At 51.7% G+C, this 18638-nt stretch overlaps 1 protein-coding gene across 1 annotated transcript in view; it reads right to left on the bottom strand.

The window, feature by feature from the left end:
- The window catches only part of GRK5 (G protein-coupled receptor kinase 5), a 217268-nt gene that overhangs the window by 108715 nt on the left and 89915 nt on the right, over positions 1 to 18638 (bottom strand). The window contains exon 2 of the mRNA XM_047824946.1: positions 10465 to 10560. Within this exon, the coding sequence (XP_047680902.1) occupies positions 10465 to 10560 (96 nt within the window). The remainder of the gene's footprint in view (positions 1 to 10464; positions 10561 to 18638) is intronic.

The raw sequence follows: 18638 nt of genomic DNA, 5'->3' as shown, positions 1-18638 counted from the left end.
CTCCAAACTCGAAACCCACCAACTAGGATCACTGAGCATCTCACATGCACCCAAGCTTTCTCTGGACACCGGGAACCCAACCCCTTTGCCTTCAAGAGGCTGTTGGTCTTGATGGAGAGGTGAGGCTAATACCCGGAAAACCGGGCAGATAAGCCAGGCTGCCCTGTCCCTCCTGAGAGCTACAGCTGCAAACAGGTCACCTGATGTTCTAAATCCACCACATCTAAATTTATCTTGCCCTCCAAGGACGAGCAGATGCTGTGCCTTATCAGAGCATGGTAAGTGGCAGAATGACAGACGTGACGCGCCCTTATCGCCCCAAGGACAGGAATGACGTCCGCAGAAAGACTTGGTCTCCCTGACGATGAAATCAAGAGCTCACGTGCCAGGAGGACGGACGGGGACTGGGTCACGCAGGCCCTCAGGTGGGGTGGGACCTGTCCCAGGAGCCCGGATTCCTTTCCAGACCCTTAAGTGTGCCTCGCGATGCTGGGGCGGGGAGGGGGAGCCAATGGCCCCTGAGGAAGGGTGCACAGAAGGGGAGGCTGTTCGCAGTAAGGACCAGTCCCTGTTGCATCCCTGGGGGAGGACCCAAGGCGTCCCATTCCACACAGGAAGAGGAAGAAAGAGAACACTCAGTGAGCACCAACAGTGTGCGGGCAGACCACTGGGGGCTGGATTAAGGGGCCACTGCTGGTCAGAAAGCAGAGCTGAGCAGCCCAGTCTCTAGGGATAGTGTCCAGGGTCAGACTGGGCTGATGGGGGCCTGGGCTTCCCTCACCAGACAGAGGCCCTACAACCCCACCTGCTGAAGGCTACAGGATGGTTTCTGCCTGCCAGCATCCAAGCAGAATGGAGCAGGTGCCCCTCAGCCACGGTCCTGCAGATCAAAGGGGATGAGGCTCTGACCATCCTCTCGGAGCCCACAGACTCATTAGGGGACACGAAGTCAACAAGGAAAGAAGATTCTGCCCCGCCGTGGAATCAGGTGGGGGACTCAGTCTTTACTCACTCAACTTTGGTTGTTTGTTTTTTGAGACGGAGAAAGAGAGAGAGAGCATGAGCGGGAGAGGGGCAGAAAGAGAGGGAGAGAGAGAATCCCAAGCAGGCTCTGCACTGTCAGCGCAGAGTCCAATGTGGGGCTCGATCCCACAAACCATGAGATCGTGACTTGAGCCGCAATCAAGAATTGGATGCTTCACTGACTGAGCCACCCAGGAGCCCCTCTTTCAACTTTTAAGTACCCAAATAACATGCCAATGCATTCTCCTTTTGTATTTTTTTTTCCAACATTTATTTATTTTTTTTTTAGGACAGAGAGAGACAGAGCATGAACGGGGGAGGGGCAGAGAGAGAGGGAGACACAGAATCGGAAACAGGCTCCAGGCTCTGAGCCATCAGCCCAGAGCCTGACGCGGGGCTCGAACTCACGGACTGCGAGATCGTGACCTGGCTGAAGTCGGACGCTTAACCGACTGCGCCACCCAGACGCCCCGCATTCTCCTTTTTTAAAAAAGTCACCTTATAGATAAAGCTGATGTCCCCTCTGACTTCCATGCCTCCCCTGGGGCAACCACTGTTAGGACTATGGGGTGCCACCTTTCAGAACATCCACACGTCCTTTCAAAGAGATCCACCAGGCTAGGGGTCAGGGCAGAGTGTGTGACACTATGGGCTTCCCAAGGTGTGCGGTGGGGCAAAGGGAAGGAAAGAAGGCTGAGGACTGCAGGAATCAGGGTGAACCTCCAGGAGAAGGGGTCTGGAGGTGGGGGCTCAAGGAAAGGTAGGATTCACCGATGACCCCAAGGCAGGTGTCCCTGGGGACTGGACCCATGTGATGTCAGCACAAAAAGAGCCCCATTCATCATTTGTAGCCAATTCAGCCTCTCCAAAGCCCTCCCAAAGGGTCCTCACCTTTGCCCTCCCACCACTAGCACCATGATGAGGAGGATGAGGATGACAAGGACAATGACAATGAAGGCATGTGCCGGGCACTCTGCTGGCCCTAATAACAGTTCTCCTGCTGTGGCATCAGTGTTTCCATTTTACAGGCAGTGAAACTGCAGCCCAGAGAAATTAAGCAAGTTGCTTAATGTCACATGGCTGGGGGCACCATTGACCATAGTGCCAATGCTGGAGGTCCCTCCACAGGACTGCACAGCTTCTGTGGCCAGTGCTACAGCTCTTGGGCCTCAACAATGCCTGGCACACATCAGGGGCTCCACAAATAGTTGTAGGCTGACTTCTTGTGTAAAAAGCATGAGCATTGTTGGGTGAATAATCAAGCACTAGGCAGTCCAAGGCAATTTTCACACTATTACAGTGTTTGGGGTTGTTTTGTTTTGTTTTTTAAGTTAAGAATCTATATTTTCTTCTAGGCATCCCCGATAATCTAGAGCTTCTGCTCCTGGAGAGTTAAGGCTTTGGCAAGAAGCTCTCCCACAAGGCAAACGAAATGTCCCCCATCCATCTGTGAGTGCACAGGGCATCACAGCAGTTACTTTCTGTGAATGGCCTCCTCGTGAACGTCAGTCCCGCCAGGGGGTGGGGAGGGGGACTTGATTTATTATATGGCTTTTGGACAGTTCCTCCAGAAATACTGCCAAATAGAGGAATAATCAACTCTTTCACTCAAGCCCCTCATACTTTTTTTTTTTTAATGAAAGAATAAAGTACGCAATGAGCCTGAACTAAATAAATAAAAATGCCACACTTTTGCCCAACAGAACTTTCTGCGTCACTGAGGAATATTTACAGACCTCAACAATCTTTTATCTTCATGATGACGTCCAACCTTCTCAGTTTTGGGCATTCTGAGAACGTCTTTGATTTGGGTTCTCTAATTGTCTTATGGGAACAATTAGTTTATTAACTAATAATGTCATTATTCGATGGTGCTTTGAACAGACATTAGAGAACCGCTTCCCTCTCTTGCGGTCTGCCCACCCTCCACCAGGGCTGTCTGAAATCAGTTACTCACGTCTGGGCTCACACTGGAAACAGATACATGTGGCAAGGAATGTCTACTCATTGCTGACAATCACAGGTCTGGTTTCAGGCTGGGTAGGGAGGCAATGTCCATTCATCCACTTTATCCATCCGCCCACCCACCCACCCATCCATTCACTGTGCCAGTCATGGAGACCTCCGTGATAGAAATGACATGGTCCATACCTTCAGAGATCTCACACAAAGAGATGCCCTGGGAGGCTCAGAGTGAGGCCACGTCCTCCAGGAATGTTCCTCATGGGTGGAGACCTCAGTATTGTTCTCTAGCTCAGCATCTGGTATCTCCATCATGCAACTCTCTTGATTTGTTATCACCTCCTTATTTCCCAGTCTCCTGGGCAAAGCTGTGAATGAGTTCCAAGATGGCAAGAACCAGGTCTACCTCCCCAGTGGGTGGTGCATAATAAGTGCTCAATAGGGTGCCTGGGTGCCTCAGTTGGGTAAGCATCCGCCTCTTGATTTTCAGCTCAAGTCATGATCTCATGGTTTGTGGGATCAAGCCCCGCATCTGGCTCCATGCTGACGGCATGGAGTCTGCTTGGGATTCTCCCTCTCTCCCTCTCTCTCTGCCCCTCCCCCCTCTCAAAATAAATAAACACTTAAAAAATAATAAGTTGCTCAATAAGTACTTTTTGAATAAGCAAATGAACACACGATCCATTCTTATGAAATAAAATAAAGACAGAAAAAGACCAACTCTGCTTTGAATACTGGCTGTGGCCTGATGCCCAAGATGTTTATGAGTCAATCTGATGTTGGGGAGTGGAAAGCTGTAGCTCAGGGCCTGGGGCCCGGACCCTCCTGGCAGGTCACTTCTACTCTTGGAGCCTGTATACTTAGGTCCGAAATGTGTGGTTGGAGAAGATACTTTCAGTTCCTTGAGTCGGGCACTCTATGAAAACCTCACATCCCTGGGAGAATTGGTCAAACTGCAGCCTCAAGGAATAGGAGCCTGGCTGGACTCCCCCATCTAGCAGATGTGAGACCATGGCCCCATCTTGTAAGTGTATGAAGCTTCTTCATGCACACAGCAAGGGTTGGGGAAAGGGTGCCATAGACTAGATGCTTCCCAAGTCCAAGCTTCTAGTACTTTAAGTGGAGGAGACTGGCTAAGATGAAATTTGGGTACAGCAAGAACAGGTCACATGATTTTTAAAAGAGCCCCAACTTCCAACACTGCACACCTCACTCACTCCTTGATTCACCCAATATTTGGTGGGGCCCTACTATGTGCCGGGCACTGTTCTAGTGGTGAACCAGACAAGACACAGTCACTACTGTTGTGGAACATCCAGTCCAGTTGGGGAGACAGAGAATACACAAATCAACAGCTGAACAAAAGATGATTTCAGATGCAGTTACGGGCAAAGAACATTAGGAAATTGTGGCTCAGTGGGTTAGGCATCCGACTTTGGCTCAGGTCATGATCTCATGGTTTGTGAGTTCTAGCCCCTCATTGGGCTGTCTGCTGTCAGCACAGAGCCCACTTTGGATTCTTTGTCCTCACTCTCTCTGCCCCTCCCCCACTCTCTCTCTCTCTCTCTCTCAATAAATAAATAAACAAACAAACAAATGTAAACATAAAAAATTTTTTTGCACCATGTGAGAGGCAGCAAGTAGAGGGAGAAGCTGGTTGGGAAGGCTTCTATCTGAGCTGAGACCTAACAACTACCTGGCAAAACGTAGGAAGAACATTCCAGGTGGAGGGAACAGCAGGTGCAAAGGCTCCAGGCTGGAAACATACCTGGCGTAATTGGAGAACAGAAAGGTAACCCATGCGGCTCGTGAATGGGGCAGGAGGGGGTGACCCGAGACGAAGGTGAGGGTCTGCCCATGCAGGGCAGGCTGGGAAGGGCATTGCCAAGAGGTTCGTGGGTAAGATTGAGAGGGTTCGTGGACTTGGAGGGAGAAAAATGTCATCTCTCTTTTCACCAGCCTTTACCTGAAAATGAACACTTCCTTCAGTCACGAATGCCAACAACAACCGACAGTGACGTTAGTGGTGCCAAGCATTCGTCAACAACAAGATACTGCAGATGCATTCATAACACCACTGTGGCAGCATCTGGAAACATCACTTCTGCTCATCACAAACCCAGAGTTACAGCTGTTAGACCAGCCAGTTGGACACTACTATCTAAAATGTTAACAAAGGAGCACATATATTTCAACATCATAAATTTTTAAAGTATCTCATAACTGAATCTGAAAAGAACTGGTTTCCTTTGTAACCCTACGTATTTTGTTTTATGTAAGGAAAAGCATTATTCTGAGAAGGGGTCCCTAGGCTTCACCCGACGGCCAAAGTGCTCACAAGGAGTTCGATTTCTACTCCAGGAGGGACGGAGAACTGCTGACGTGCTTTCCACAGGTTTCATGGGCTGCAGCCTCCAGGTTGCAAAGTCACCCTGGCTGTGGGAGAAGACTGTGCTCGTACAGGGTGGTGCCAAGGGCAAGTGAGGGCATGGCCTACTCCGACCTCTGTTCTGGGCAATCTGGAGGGGGCAGCGCCCCTGGGGCCTCGAGGGCTCTTCCCAAGCCTCTCCCACCCACCCACCACACCACCTCATGCTGCCCTCTTGACACAGAGGAGCCCTGTCACTTGGCCCAAAGCCCACCCCAGGGCATCCTCCCAAAGAGCTTCAGAAGTGAGCACGTGTGTCCACAAGAAAAATAAATGCGGCCTTTGCCACTGTTTGGTTTGAATATTGGTCCAGAACAGAAACTAGATTTGTACTTTAGAAAGCCTTCCAGTAGGACCCCAGCAGAGGCTGGGCCAACACCAGGCTGATAGACGGTGAACACTCGGGAAGGACCGAGCACAGGGACCCACCGCCCCGAGTGGCAGCTTTATGGCGGCCTTCCTGTTTTCCCCGGGCCTCTCTTCACACTGCTCTCTCACACACTGAGTCTTTTCAATGCCCTCCAGGAGAACAGAAGAATCCATTTGCACACGCCAGCACGCACGTTTCTCTCACCCCCCCCCCCAGGGGGTGGACCCTGCCAGAAGGCCTGTTTATGGACACACAGGGACAGATGGGGAGGGGGCCCGCGGGTGGGGTCCTCAGAAAATCTGAGAGCTCAATCCCATGCTCCCAGATCCCCCAGACCAGAGGTGAGACTGAGGTCTGGCCAACTGGAAGGTGAGGGACATTTGTGGTGTTTCTGGGGCGGTGCTAGAAAGCTCATGGGGGGCAGGGATGCAGTGTGGGGTATGGGGGAGGGGGCTGGGAAGGGCAGGACTGGCTCACCTCGAAGGATCAGAACAGCATCCGAGAGGAGTGCACCGGGTCTTTGGAACCAGATTTAGTGAGCAGAAAAGGAAACTGAGGCACCCATGTTGCTGATGAGGACCAGCAGAAGAGAGACAGCTCTAGCAGACAGCTACACCAACTGCTGCCCGTTCAGCTCAGAGCCCCTTTCCCAGGCTTCTGACTAGAAAAGAACACGCTGGGGTTTCTTTGGAGGGGGAGGAGGTTGATTTTTTTTTGTCTACACCCATTGGCATTTCTGGGCTGTGAGTGTCTCCAGCACCCGGTGCCTGGGAATAAGGAAGGCAGAAAAGAACCCAGGAGCTCACTGTCAGGTCATTCTTCACATTCCCGGGCCCCCAGCCAGTCTGCCTTGTCTCCACTTTTCAGAATTTTCCTAGATTTGTTTCGTACGTAATGTCCAGAGCTTTGGCCTGTCCTTGGTGGGAGGGCCAGGGACAATACATCTCTTCTATCGTGTCTGGAACCAGAAGTCCTGTATTTTATACTTATATGTTTTATATTTTTAAGCAACACATGACTCAAATATAGCGATTACTCAGGTTTCTTTAACCTGCATGGCAGGAATGCCCTTTACACGGCTTTCAATGCTCTTCCATTTATTGGAAACACTGTATAAGTCGATTGTTATGCCCCTTCATCCTTTCCTTTGCTCATTCAGCCACCCAGCTGTCTGCTGTGAGCCTCCAGGCACCAGGTACACAGCAGAGAATTTAAAAGATCCTTCCCAAAGAGCCTTTCCCACTTGGGGTGAGCAGACAGCAAACCACAGCTGAGGCAGGGTACCCCCACAGAAGAGAACAGTGCGCTCTGAAAGACCCTGGCCAGGGGGGTAATTTAAATTCTCTGAGGAAGACATGAACAGACACTTTTCCGAAGAAGACATCCAGATGGCCAACCGACACATGAAAAGACGTTCAACATCACTCCTCATCAGGGAAATACAAATCAAAACCACAATGAGATACCACCTCACACTTTAGAGTGGCTAAAATGAACGACTCAGGAAACAACAGATATTGGCGAGGATGTGGAGAAACGGGAACCCTCTTGTACTGTTGGTAGGAATGCAAACTGGTACAGCTGCTCTGGAAAACAGTGTGAAGGTTCCTCAAAAAATTAAAAATAAAACTACCCTATGACCCAGCAATAGCACTACTAGGAATTTATCCAAGGGATACAGGAGTGCTGATTCGAAGGGGCACATGCTTCCAAGTGTTTATACCAGCACTTTCAACGATAGCCAAAGTATGGAAAGAGCCCAAATGTCCATCAACTGATGAATGGATAAAGAAGATACGGTATATATATACAATGGAATACTACTCAGTGATGAAAAAGAATGAACTCTTGCCATTTGCAACAACATAGATGGAACTGGAGGGTATTATGCTGAGTGAAATAAGTCAGAAAAAGCCAGATATCATATGTTTTCACTCATAGGTGGAATTTGAGAAACTTAACAGAAGACCATAGGGGAAGGGAAGGAAAAATAAGTGGCAAACAGAGAGGGAGGCAAACCATGAGAGACTCTTAAATACAGAGAACAAACTGAGGGTTGATGGGGGCAGGGGGTTGGGGGGGGGGCGGGGAAAATGGGAGATGGGCATCGAGGAGGGCACTTGTTAGGATGAGCACTGGGTGGTGTATGTAAGTGATGAATCATGGGAATCTACTCCTGAAGCCAAGACTACCCTGTATACACTGTATGTTAGCTAACTTGACAATAAATTATTTTTTAATAAATAAATAAATAAATAAATTCTCTGAGGAAGTGGTCTTGGGGCCTGACTGTGCCCCACAGGGCATTCCTGGTACCACCATCTGTGGGCAGTCTACCCAAAAGCAGAGAAGCAAATGGCTTCCCAAGAACAAGCTTTGTAGGTAAGGCCCCTCCCAAATAAGCCTGGCTCTCACACAATGACCCCGCCTCTCTGCACAGCTCTCCACTTTGAGGGCAGGGGTTCTTACCTCCTATTCAAGCTCTCTCCTCTAAATCAACACCCCAGAAAGGTCTCTTGCATCAGTCCTTTGGCTGTAAGCATGAGTGGGAGACCCTCCTTGGGCCCACTGAGGAAAACTGGGCTCAGCACCCAGGAAAGACATTCTGGTCTCCGGTGAACTTGCTCACCCTGGACAGGAGAGGGCTTGTCTCCCCAAGGGGGTATGACAACCATGGCAACTGAGGTCTCCACCCCTAGCCCTATTCTCTCCAAGCATAAATTAGCATGAAGAACAAAATGGCCCCAGGAAATAATGGGCCAACTCCAGATAAGCTCTTCCTGTCTTCTCTCTGAAAGCCACTTGGAGTTTAACTGGCAAAACTCTCCCAGCCCCAGGAGATGTGCCCATCTTCTCTCCCACCCTGCCCCATGTGCCCCAAAGGGTGAACATCAAGGGTGAATGTGGCACCCCCAGCACAGGAAGGACCTAGCAGAGTGATGGCTGCTGGGCCTCCCAGAAAGAAAGCTGAAGTGCTAAGGGAGGTGTCCTGGGCTCCTGAGCATAGCTCCAGTGAAGCCCTTTACACATGGTCTCACTTGAGTGGGTTCATGATCATTTCTTTCACCCGAGGAAACAGAGGCTCAGTCAGATTAAGTGACTCGTCAGGGGGCCAGTAGAGAGGGTGAGATTTGAACCCAAGTCTGTCTGGACCCAGAGACCCTGATCCCTTAGGCCAGCTCCACTCACCCTAAGAACACCGTGGGGGTCTGATCTGAGGTAGATCTTGAGGACACTTCCCATGCATTAGCACCCCACCTTCTTCACCTGCTCACATCTGTCTTCATCGGGTACAGGTGGCTTCCTTTCATTTCATAAACACTAATTAAGTGAGCTCCTCCCTCCATGGTGGGCATGCAGGGCACACAGAACAAGCAGTTGTCATCTGCTGTGACAGCAAGGCAGAAGAATCTGGAGGGTGGGCTAAGCGGCCAGGACTGAGCAGCCCTGAGGGGCCATGTAAGTCCCGCCTAGCCTGGGGAACTGGTGGAGGCCAGGCCACATGGAAAAGCCATTCGGAAAAGCTAAGTGGTTTTGAGTGGCTTCACATTTCATAGCGGGCACTGGGCAGTTCACCCACAGCCCTGGACAGAAGTCCCAAGAGCAGCAAGGCCCACAGAGTTCTGGGTGACAGGGCCATCCTCTATCCAGCATTCAATGGATCTCGGTCTAATAAACAGTGGTTAGCAAGTCCACAAGCGCTCCGACAGACAGGAGCAGATAAGAAGCCTTCACGCAGTAGGGGCTGGTGTACATGGGGCACACGGGGGAGAAGGGCCAGGGCCCCCACCAGTAAGGAGGAGCCCCACCATGCCCACCCCCTCCGTGGGAGCCCTGTGTCCTCATTTGGTTGGTGAGTTTGGCTGTGCCAGCCCCTTAAACAAGGTCCCTCTGCTGTTCGAGGTGCTTTGCTGTGTGGGTGCCGGATAAAGAGTTCTGGGCTGTTACCACTGAACAGGGCGGCCCCTCAGTGAGCACATCAACATCCTCAGCAAGAGGACAGGGAGCCTAGACATTCGCCTCACCCTCAATTCCCAAAGCTTTGCTTGCTGAGGGCAGAGCCCACAGTCTCCAGGAAAGAAGGGTGGAAAGCTATATGTGGGCGCTCAGTGCCAGGCCTGGCCCACCTCCACCACCCTCCTACAAGCTGTGCAACTTTGGGCTGGTTGCAGAACCTCAGTTTTCCCACCCAAGAGATGGAGTAAAAAAAAAAAAAAAAACAGTACTTGCAGGGCGCCTGGGTACCTTAGTTGGTTGGGTGTCCAACTTGATTTTGCTCATGTCACGATCTCATGGTTCATGGGATTGAGCCCAGTGTTGGGCTCCAAGCTGACAGCACGGAGCCTGCTTGGAATTCTCTCTCCCTTTCTCTCTCTCTCTCTCTCCCCACTATCCCCCCTCTCAAAATAAATATATAAACTTAAAAAACAAAACAAAACAGTACTTGCCTCCAAGGGTAATTGGGAGATAATCCTGCCCAGCACACACCAAAGAGTCAATGAGTGTTAGTTCCATCTTTACGTCAATTAGCAAGGATGTCAGCCTGGAGCTCCTATCTGGAATCACTTTGCTGCACTAATTGTTTCGTATTTGACTCACTGTCCAAATAGTTTGGTTGTAAGTGGGCTCCTTGCTCCCTTCCCAGCCCCTTCCCATGCCCCCTCCAGGCAGGGCAGCTTACCTATGGTCCTTCGGAGGTCTTCACACTGGCTGATGTGAGGAAACTTCAGGATTTCCTTCCACTTCTTGCTTTTCCCCTTGCGCTTTCCTCCACCCCCTGCAGAAATGGAGGGAAAAGATGTCGGGCTGATGTTGGTCTTGTGGAAGGCTCCAGAGCCTGTTTCCCATCCCGGCGAGCCTGTCCACCAGCTCCAGGGGCTGGGAGACAGTCAGGGGGCTCAAGGTCAAGTCAGTGGCACACCCCAAACCCCCCAGGCACACACACTCCCTCCTGGCCAGCATCAAGCCTGTGTGTTCTCCCCACACAGTTGGGCCGGGCTCCTCAAGCAGCAGGAGCAGATGAGCCCCTCCAGTCATCCGTGCCTGAACCCACACCAGTTGCCCTGTTCTTTCTCCACATCTCCCCCTGCTCTTCAGGCCCCCTGGGTGCCCAGTCTCTGGCGTCAGACTAGACCCCAACCTTCCCACAGCAGGGGCCAGGCCGGCTGGACTTAATATTGCCTTCGGGCTTGGGAAGTCCTTGCGGAATGGATCCACAAGTGAGTGGACTGCAGCCGCCTCACTGCCTCCTTTTGTCCTCTTGTTTCCTGTGGAGAGTCCCGTTCCCCAACTGGAGGCCAGATGTTGGGAACAAGGACTTCAATTTCCACTTGTCTTGTGTACCCCCTTCTTCTCCCTCCCCCACAAACCCCAGGGTCTCAGAGGATGTATACTCAAGGCTGGAAGGACTCCTGAAGGGCCCCATCCTGCCTCGCATCCTCCTCTGTGTACATGTGCGATGAACACGCACATGCTAGGGATACGCACGTGTGATGGACGTGCACGCATGATGAGCACACGTGCAATGAATCTGCACACACAATGAACATGCACACGTAATGAACATGCAATAAACACGTGGAGCTGAGTAAGGTACACACTCAGGGCATTCCCACCAACCACACTAGTCTTATCCAAGGGACAGTGGACAGATGTCCGAACGCTCAGGTGTACAAACAGCAAGGGGAGGCACCAACTCTGGCCTGTGTTCCTGAGCCCACCGGCATTTGAGCCTCAGACCTGGAGGCCCCTCTGTGTCTAGTGGCCAGGACCTTCCAGGAACTGAGATGCCATTACCCACCATCCACCTCTAGAGTGGCCTTAGATACCACTCACTAAAGATCACATAGCTCTTTAGGTCCCTCCGTATTTTAGGATATTGAGGGCCTCTCACCCTCCTCCATGTAGTCAACACCCCAACACCTGTGGACTTTAGAGCCCAGTTAGAGACACAGGATCTGGGGTAGGGCCTCGGCACCCTGGGCCTGCTCCTTGCTCTGGGTTGGGTGTGCAGCACCTCCGGCCTTTAACCCTTCCAGAGCATGCCTGGGCCCCCCTCTCCAATCAGCAAACCAAGGGATACAGGAGGGCTTAGCTTGTGCCCACCCAGACCCAGTGTGTGCCCCAGGGCTGGCAGGGAGCTGGTCTCAAGGAGTGGGGATCCCCAACTGTCAACCCTGCTGCCCTGGAAAGCTAAGGCCGGGTTCCCCATTAGCAAGTGGGTTGGCTTCTGAGGCTGGGACCAGGACCCCACCCTGGGGGCTGGGAAATAGGAGAGGGAGCTGATGGTGGGGGTGTCCTTTCTCTGCTCTCTGCTTGTCCTGTCTTCTTTTCCTCTCAAGCCTCTGCAGAAGGCAAAGGCCTCAGACTCTACAGGACAGAACAAGTGTGCATTGGGCATTTGCTGTGGCCAGGCACCATTTGAACATTATCTTGTGTAATCCTCAGAATGTCTCGTTGAGGAAGAGATCACTGTGAGCCACGTCACAGATGAAGAAACAAATATCCAAGGTTGAGCAACTCGCCGGCTGACGACCCATCTGACTCCACACTTGCTCTTTCCTCTAACCAGGGTCAACACACATGTGCGCACACTGCAGAGTCCTTCCCCGGGGCCCTTCCCTGGACTCTCTGCAGTCCTTACTCTAAATCTACAAGGCAGGACTATTACTGTTCCCCCCTGACAAATAAGGAAACTGAGGCATGGGGAAGAAAGAAGCAAGTGGCTTTCTTTACTGGCTTATTAATAGCAGAGCCAAGGCCCCAACTTGAGTAGACTCTGGACCCCAGGCACCCTCACCTTTGGGGTACATTGAAAGGTAAACCTCCCTTTGGGGTACATTGAAAGCCAGGGAAATTCTCAGGGATAAAAAAAATTGCTGGGGTCAGACCACAGAAGTGATGCAGCATCGAGTAAGAGGAGCAGGAAAGGGGATCCCTCTAGCCGGGGCCCAAGCTTGCAAGCTCTGGGAAAAGACGTCACCCCAGACACCTGCAGACTTGTTCTGCTTGACCCACACATGGCTTGTTTGTTTGCTGTTCACTGAACCAGTTGTCAAGATTTCAAACCACGAGGAGACTTCACATGCAAATCCAGATTTCAGATTTCTCTCCATAACGAAGCATCCCACATGGCAAGAATGGGTTAGAGCTAGGGAACAGCTGCTCCCGTGGACAGGCCGTGTGGCCTGCTTGGCCTCTGTAGGGATTAAAATGTGCATCCCCTAGAAAAGGGCCGCCCTCTGGAGACCTCAGCAAAGTCAGATGCTCCCGTCTCAGCCCCCACCAGGTTGGGAGGTCAAAAGGGGCCATTAGAACAAGAACTAAGTCCTTGTCCTTTCCTATTCCTGCACTACTCGCTCCCAGATCTGGCTGGAAGAAAGCACATTTGTGTGTGTACGATAAAATATACACAACATGAAATGTGCCATCTCACCCATGATTAGGTATACGGTCCAATGGCACGGATACATTCACATTGTGATGCAGCCATCACCACCATCCACCTCCAGAACTCTTTCATCACCCCAGACTGGAACTCGGGACCTATTAAACACTAGCTCCCTCCTCCCCCCAGCCCCTGGCAGACACCATTCTACTTTCTGTCTCTGAATTTCACTCCTCCAGTGAAATCACACAGTATGTCCACTTGTGACTGGCTCATTGCACTTAGTGTAACGTACACGAGGTTCGTTCATGTTGCAGCGTGTGTCAGATTTCATTCAGTTTTTAAGACCAAATAACATTCCATTGTGTGTAGGTACCACATTTGGTTTATCCATTCCATCCATTTTTTAAAATTTTTTTTAACATTCATACATTTTTGAGAGACAGAGAGAGACAGAGCGTGAGTGGGGGAGGAGCAGAGAGAGGAGACACGGAATCCGAAGCACACTCCAGGCTCCGAGCTGTCAGCACAGAGCCTGACATGGGGCTCAAACCCACGAACTGTGAGATCACAACCTGAGCTGAAGTCAGACGCTTAACCGACTGAGCCACCCAGGCGCCACCAACCATTCATCTACTGATGGACACTTGGGTTGTTCCCACCACTTGGCTTTTGTGATCGGTGCTGCTATGGATATCTGAGTCCCTGCTTTTAACTCTTTTGGGTATATGTCCAGGAGTGGAATCACTGGGTCATATTGTAGTTCCACTTTTCTGCAGAACTGATGAAGTCTTCTGGATAGTACAGATCACCAGGCTATACTGCATCAGGCTGTCTCCCAACTCTCTGTGATCAGAACCCAGGGATGTGACTTCTGGAAAGGCCCATCCCCCTACCCCCAACCAGGTGATTCTCAGGTGGCCAGTGTATGGAAACCAGGAGCCTATTTTACATGCATATACGTGTGTGTGTGTGTGTGTGCATAGTTCTTACAGATTAACTGAACCATTAGGAACATTAACCCAGACTCATTCATTCACTCAACCAATATACGTTGAGCATCTACTAGAAGGAGCTGGGACAAGAGACACAGGGTGTCACCATCTTGGGGCTTCCAACCTAGCAAGGAAGACAGACATCAAAGGCTTTATTTCAGTGGCTCGACGCGGGGGGACAACTTTGTCCTCTGGGGGACAACCGGCAATGTCTAGAGATATTTTTGGTCGTCACAGCCGGGGCGGGCTGTGATACCTACTGGCATCAGGTAGGCAGAGGCCAAGAACGTGGTTGAGCACTGTACAATGCGTGAGGAAGCCCCCCACAATGGAGCGATCTGCTCCAAAATGTCAATAGTGCTGAGGTGGAGACACACTGCTTTATTTAACAAGCATTTGGACCAGCACTCAGAAGGGCAGGGTTTGGGGGAGACATGTTTGGGGCAACATGTCGCTGAAGCTGGAGTTAGGAAGGGAGGGGGTACCACCCAGGGAGCTGTCCCGGGCCAAGGGGGCAGACTTTCCGGCCCATGTGGGGCTCCTTTCCTCCTAAGGAGTAGGAGCCCCCAGAACAGGGCAGGGACTGTGGTAGGCAGAATAATGCTCCCCAAAGTGTCACCTGAACATGTTAGCCTATATCACAAAGGGGAACGAACATTACAGATGGAATTAAGGATAACAGCGGGAACATTATCTCAGGTGGTCTCGGTGGACCCAGTGTAATGGTTAGAGTCCTTACATGTGGAAGAGGGGGAAGAAGAGTCAGTTTAGAGCCATGCTGTGTGAGGAAGACCAGAAAAGCCACTGCCGGCTTTGAAGACAGAAGGGGCCACGAGAAGGCGGGTGGCCTCTCGAAACCACAAAAGGCAAGAAAACAGATTCTCCCTGGGAGCCTCCAGAAAGAACGGAGCCCTGCCCACACCCTAGTTTTAACCCAGTAAGACCCATGTCAGACTTCTGACCTCCTGAAATGTAACTCATTAATTTGTGTTCTTTTAATCCATTGGGTTTGTGGTATTTGTTACAGCGGCGAAAGGACACTAATCCAGGGACGCTCTGGCCATTAGGGGTGTCCCCCTAAATGGCCACTGGGATCCTGAACTCACCTGGCCTCCAGTTCCTTGGACACAAACCCTGCCCCTCCATAACTCAAAGAGGTCGCCACTTCCAGACAAATAGTTAGCTCTTACGTGTGCTGCTGGGTTATTAGATGACATATTTGATGACTGAAGTGTCAATACTCTATTATTTCAGTCAGACCTGACTGTCTCTCGGGACCCTGAGGTGGTGAGGCCCAACACCCTGCTGCAGAAGTTCCTGCGTGTCCTGGCCCTGTGACCCCAGCTGCCCCAGGCCCACCTCCCTGCTTGGGAGGATGTCAGGCCTACAGAGAGCTAAGGCCACCACCTCTCCACTACTCAGGGCCCAGCCAGGCCCCAGCAGCTGGGATGGCCAGTTCCCAGGCCTGCCCATCAACCACTGCTCATCCGTTCTCCTTGACCAGTTTCAAAGCCCTTCACCATGTGGTCACAGTCTTTCCAAGCTTTATTTTTCTCCCTGTCATTGCTCTCGGGACCTTTGCACTCACTGTTCCTTCTGGCAGTAACATCTCCTGCCTACCTGTGTAAATGACTTTCATCCATGCTTCAAGTCTTAACACAGGCATTCGGCTTCAAGGCTTCCTGTGCACCGTATGGCCATCCAGGAGGGCCTTCTCTGACCTCAGTAGCTGAAGTGGGGCCCATTCTCTGCCTTCACCACTGCCATTAAACTGTGTTTGGGAGGCCCTGGTCAGTTGGGCAGCCTGTCTCTCTTGCACACACTCATCAGCTGACAGATTCACTTATCTGTCCCAACAGATTCCCTTGTTCTCCCAACACATTAAGCACATTTTCACTGACGGGTCCAACCTGTATGTGTGAAGTTACTACCAGATTTCCAGGACCAGCCCCAGCTCTTACCAGTACCTGACATCTTCCTATTTAGTGATTTACTTGCCAATCCTTAGTCTCCCTGTTTGAAGGAAGACCATGGTGGCAGAGACCTTGGTTTCTCTGCTCTCTGTTGCTCCCTCCTTGGCCCACTGTGGATGTGCAAACAGTATTTGCCAAGCAGATGCAGGCGTTGTCCCTGTGATCCCTGCATGCATCATCCTCTCCCCCATGACCCCACAGGAGAAGTTCCTGACCCCTCCACCTGCTGAAGCCCGCTCTTTCTTCAAGCCCCAGCCATCTGTCCCTTCCAGGGCTGCCCTTGAGAGGAAGACTCCCCGCCCCCCAACTTGCCAGGCCTACAGCCTACTCCCAGTTTGTCCCAGACCTATTCAGTGTCCCTCCGGGGGGTGGGGCACCTAACACAATGCCTGGTTAATCACAAGCTTTCATTAAGTTAGGATGACTGACTGGGTAAATGAATGTTTGCCGGAATAAATGACAATGTCCATCCCACCCTACCCCCAGCAGTCTGAGGTTAGCACTGAACTGGGTTCTGTATGTTTGGTGTTCATTAAAGTGGCATTAGCCCCATTTCACAGATGAGAAGCCAGAGGCTCAGGGAGAGGAATTAATGGGATCCGTGAATGAACTCCCAGCCATTTCTTGTCTTGAGCAGCTTTGTGTTTTATCTGCTTTACCATCTGTCCCACTGCTGCTCATAGTTTATCTTTCGTGTGCCGGAAACAATCAGTGAACTGGACACGGTCCCTGCCCTCAGGGACATCCAGTTCATTCCAGGCTTCAAAGAGCAGAGACCATGGGGGTGGCCTGGCAGGCGGGGGGGGGGGGGGGGGGGGGGGAGCAGCTCCAGCCGGGAAGGGGATGGCAGCAACAGGGACCAGGGGGCCAGACAGGAAGGGGGAAGAGGCCAAGATGTGGGGGGACATGGGCTGAAGTCTGCCAGCCCACGGTTCTGAGGAAAAGCACCAAAGGATCAAGATGGCAGGTCTTGATCCTGGAACGGGAAAGAGTTTTGCCTTTTCTCAAGGCAAAGCCTGGAGAAAGGTGGGCAATGGGAAGATGGGAGTCTTCTCTGACTCTGGACCTCACCCCCAGCTGTCCCCATAGGAGGGAGGGGGCAGCTTGCAGGAAGGAAATTGCTTAGCAAATCATTGCTGCTTTCTCTAGTCCCTAGCGTCCCCCTCCATTGCCAGCAATGGCCTCACACAGGTGTGGGGGGGCGTGGCTAAGGGAAGTGTGATAAGGGGGTGGCAGGGCAGGAGAGAGGCAGCCAACAGAGAGGGCTGGGGGGCTCCTCCGGCAGGAGGGCCAGTCTTAGCAGGGAGTGGAGTGTGGGACTTGGGGACAAAAGGCAAAGTAATAGTGGCTCCCATGTCTTAAGCATGGGCCACGCACTCATTTCTTGTGCTCCCATGGATACCCCCAGGGAACAATAAAAGGATCACCCCAAATAAACTGCCACAAGAGAGCTGTCACTATGGGGGAAGAAGCTGGCTTACTGTTATTCTTGTTGCTTGTACTGTGCCAGAGGGAGGTATTTGTGCAGAGGAGAGGACTGAGAGAAGACAGCACTGAGAACGAGAGGGGGCAGAGCAAGGTGGACCCATGTCTACTCCGGGCGGTGGGGGGGGAGGGTACGGGGGAGGGCTCTGGCTCTGTGGCAGCTGGATCCCAGCGATGACAGCTTCTGAGCAATGAGGAGCCTCCAGCCCCGTGGCCAGACAGGCACAGCCGAGTGGAACTGCCAGCAGAGGCTCCTCCTCCGAAGGACACTGACAAAACCAGCGGCGGCAGTGACCCCGATGGTCTGTGATCTCGTTGGCTGGACTCCTTCGGGCCCTGGAGCATCTCTTCCCATCCTTGGAAGGAAGTGGGACAGACCTCTGCAAAACAACTGGCCCCGGAATTCTCATTAACCTTATGGTATGATATATTTGATCCGGAAAGCAAGGCAACGTGACACTTCCTGTGCTCTTGGGGTCAGGGGACAATCAGCTATGACATCATCGCACTTAATTCTCACATCGAGTCCATGAGGCAGGTCCTGCTACGGAACCCCTTTTGCAGGTGAGAAAATAGTCTCAGAGAGGCAAAAACCTTGCCTTAAATCACTCAAGCGGCCGTGTCACAACCTGAGCCAGGAGCCAGGTGCCGGACTCTCAGTCTAAAGTTCTTTCTTCCCTGCTGGCCAACGAGCAGTTCATCAGGGGAAGCTTCCATGCATTTGGTGGAAAAACCTTCCTTCATGCTCTTGAATCTGAGGTTGAGTGTGGCTCTTGGACTGGCAGTATCAGCATCACTGGAGAATTTGTTAGAAATGCAGATTCTCGGGCCCCACCCCAGACCTATTGACTCAGAAACTCTGGGAGTGCACCCAGCAGCCTGTGTGTTAATGAGCCCTCCAGGTGATTCTGATGCTCAGTCAAGCTTGAGAACCACTGCCCTAAATTCAGAGAAAGTCCCTGAACATCACATGGGAAATGGGAGATGGAACCACTCTCTCTGGGAATTTCTCTCT

This window comes from Prionailurus viverrinus, chromosome D2, assembly GCF_022837055.1.
Source record: "Prionailurus viverrinus isolate Anna chromosome D2, UM_Priviv_1.0, whole genome shotgun sequence".
Lineage (NCBI taxonomy): Eukaryota > Metazoa > Chordata > Mammalia > Carnivora > Felidae > Prionailurus > Prionailurus viverrinus.
Note: the sequence above shows the minus strand (reverse complement) of the source record. Positions and strands in the feature narration are given on the sequence as shown.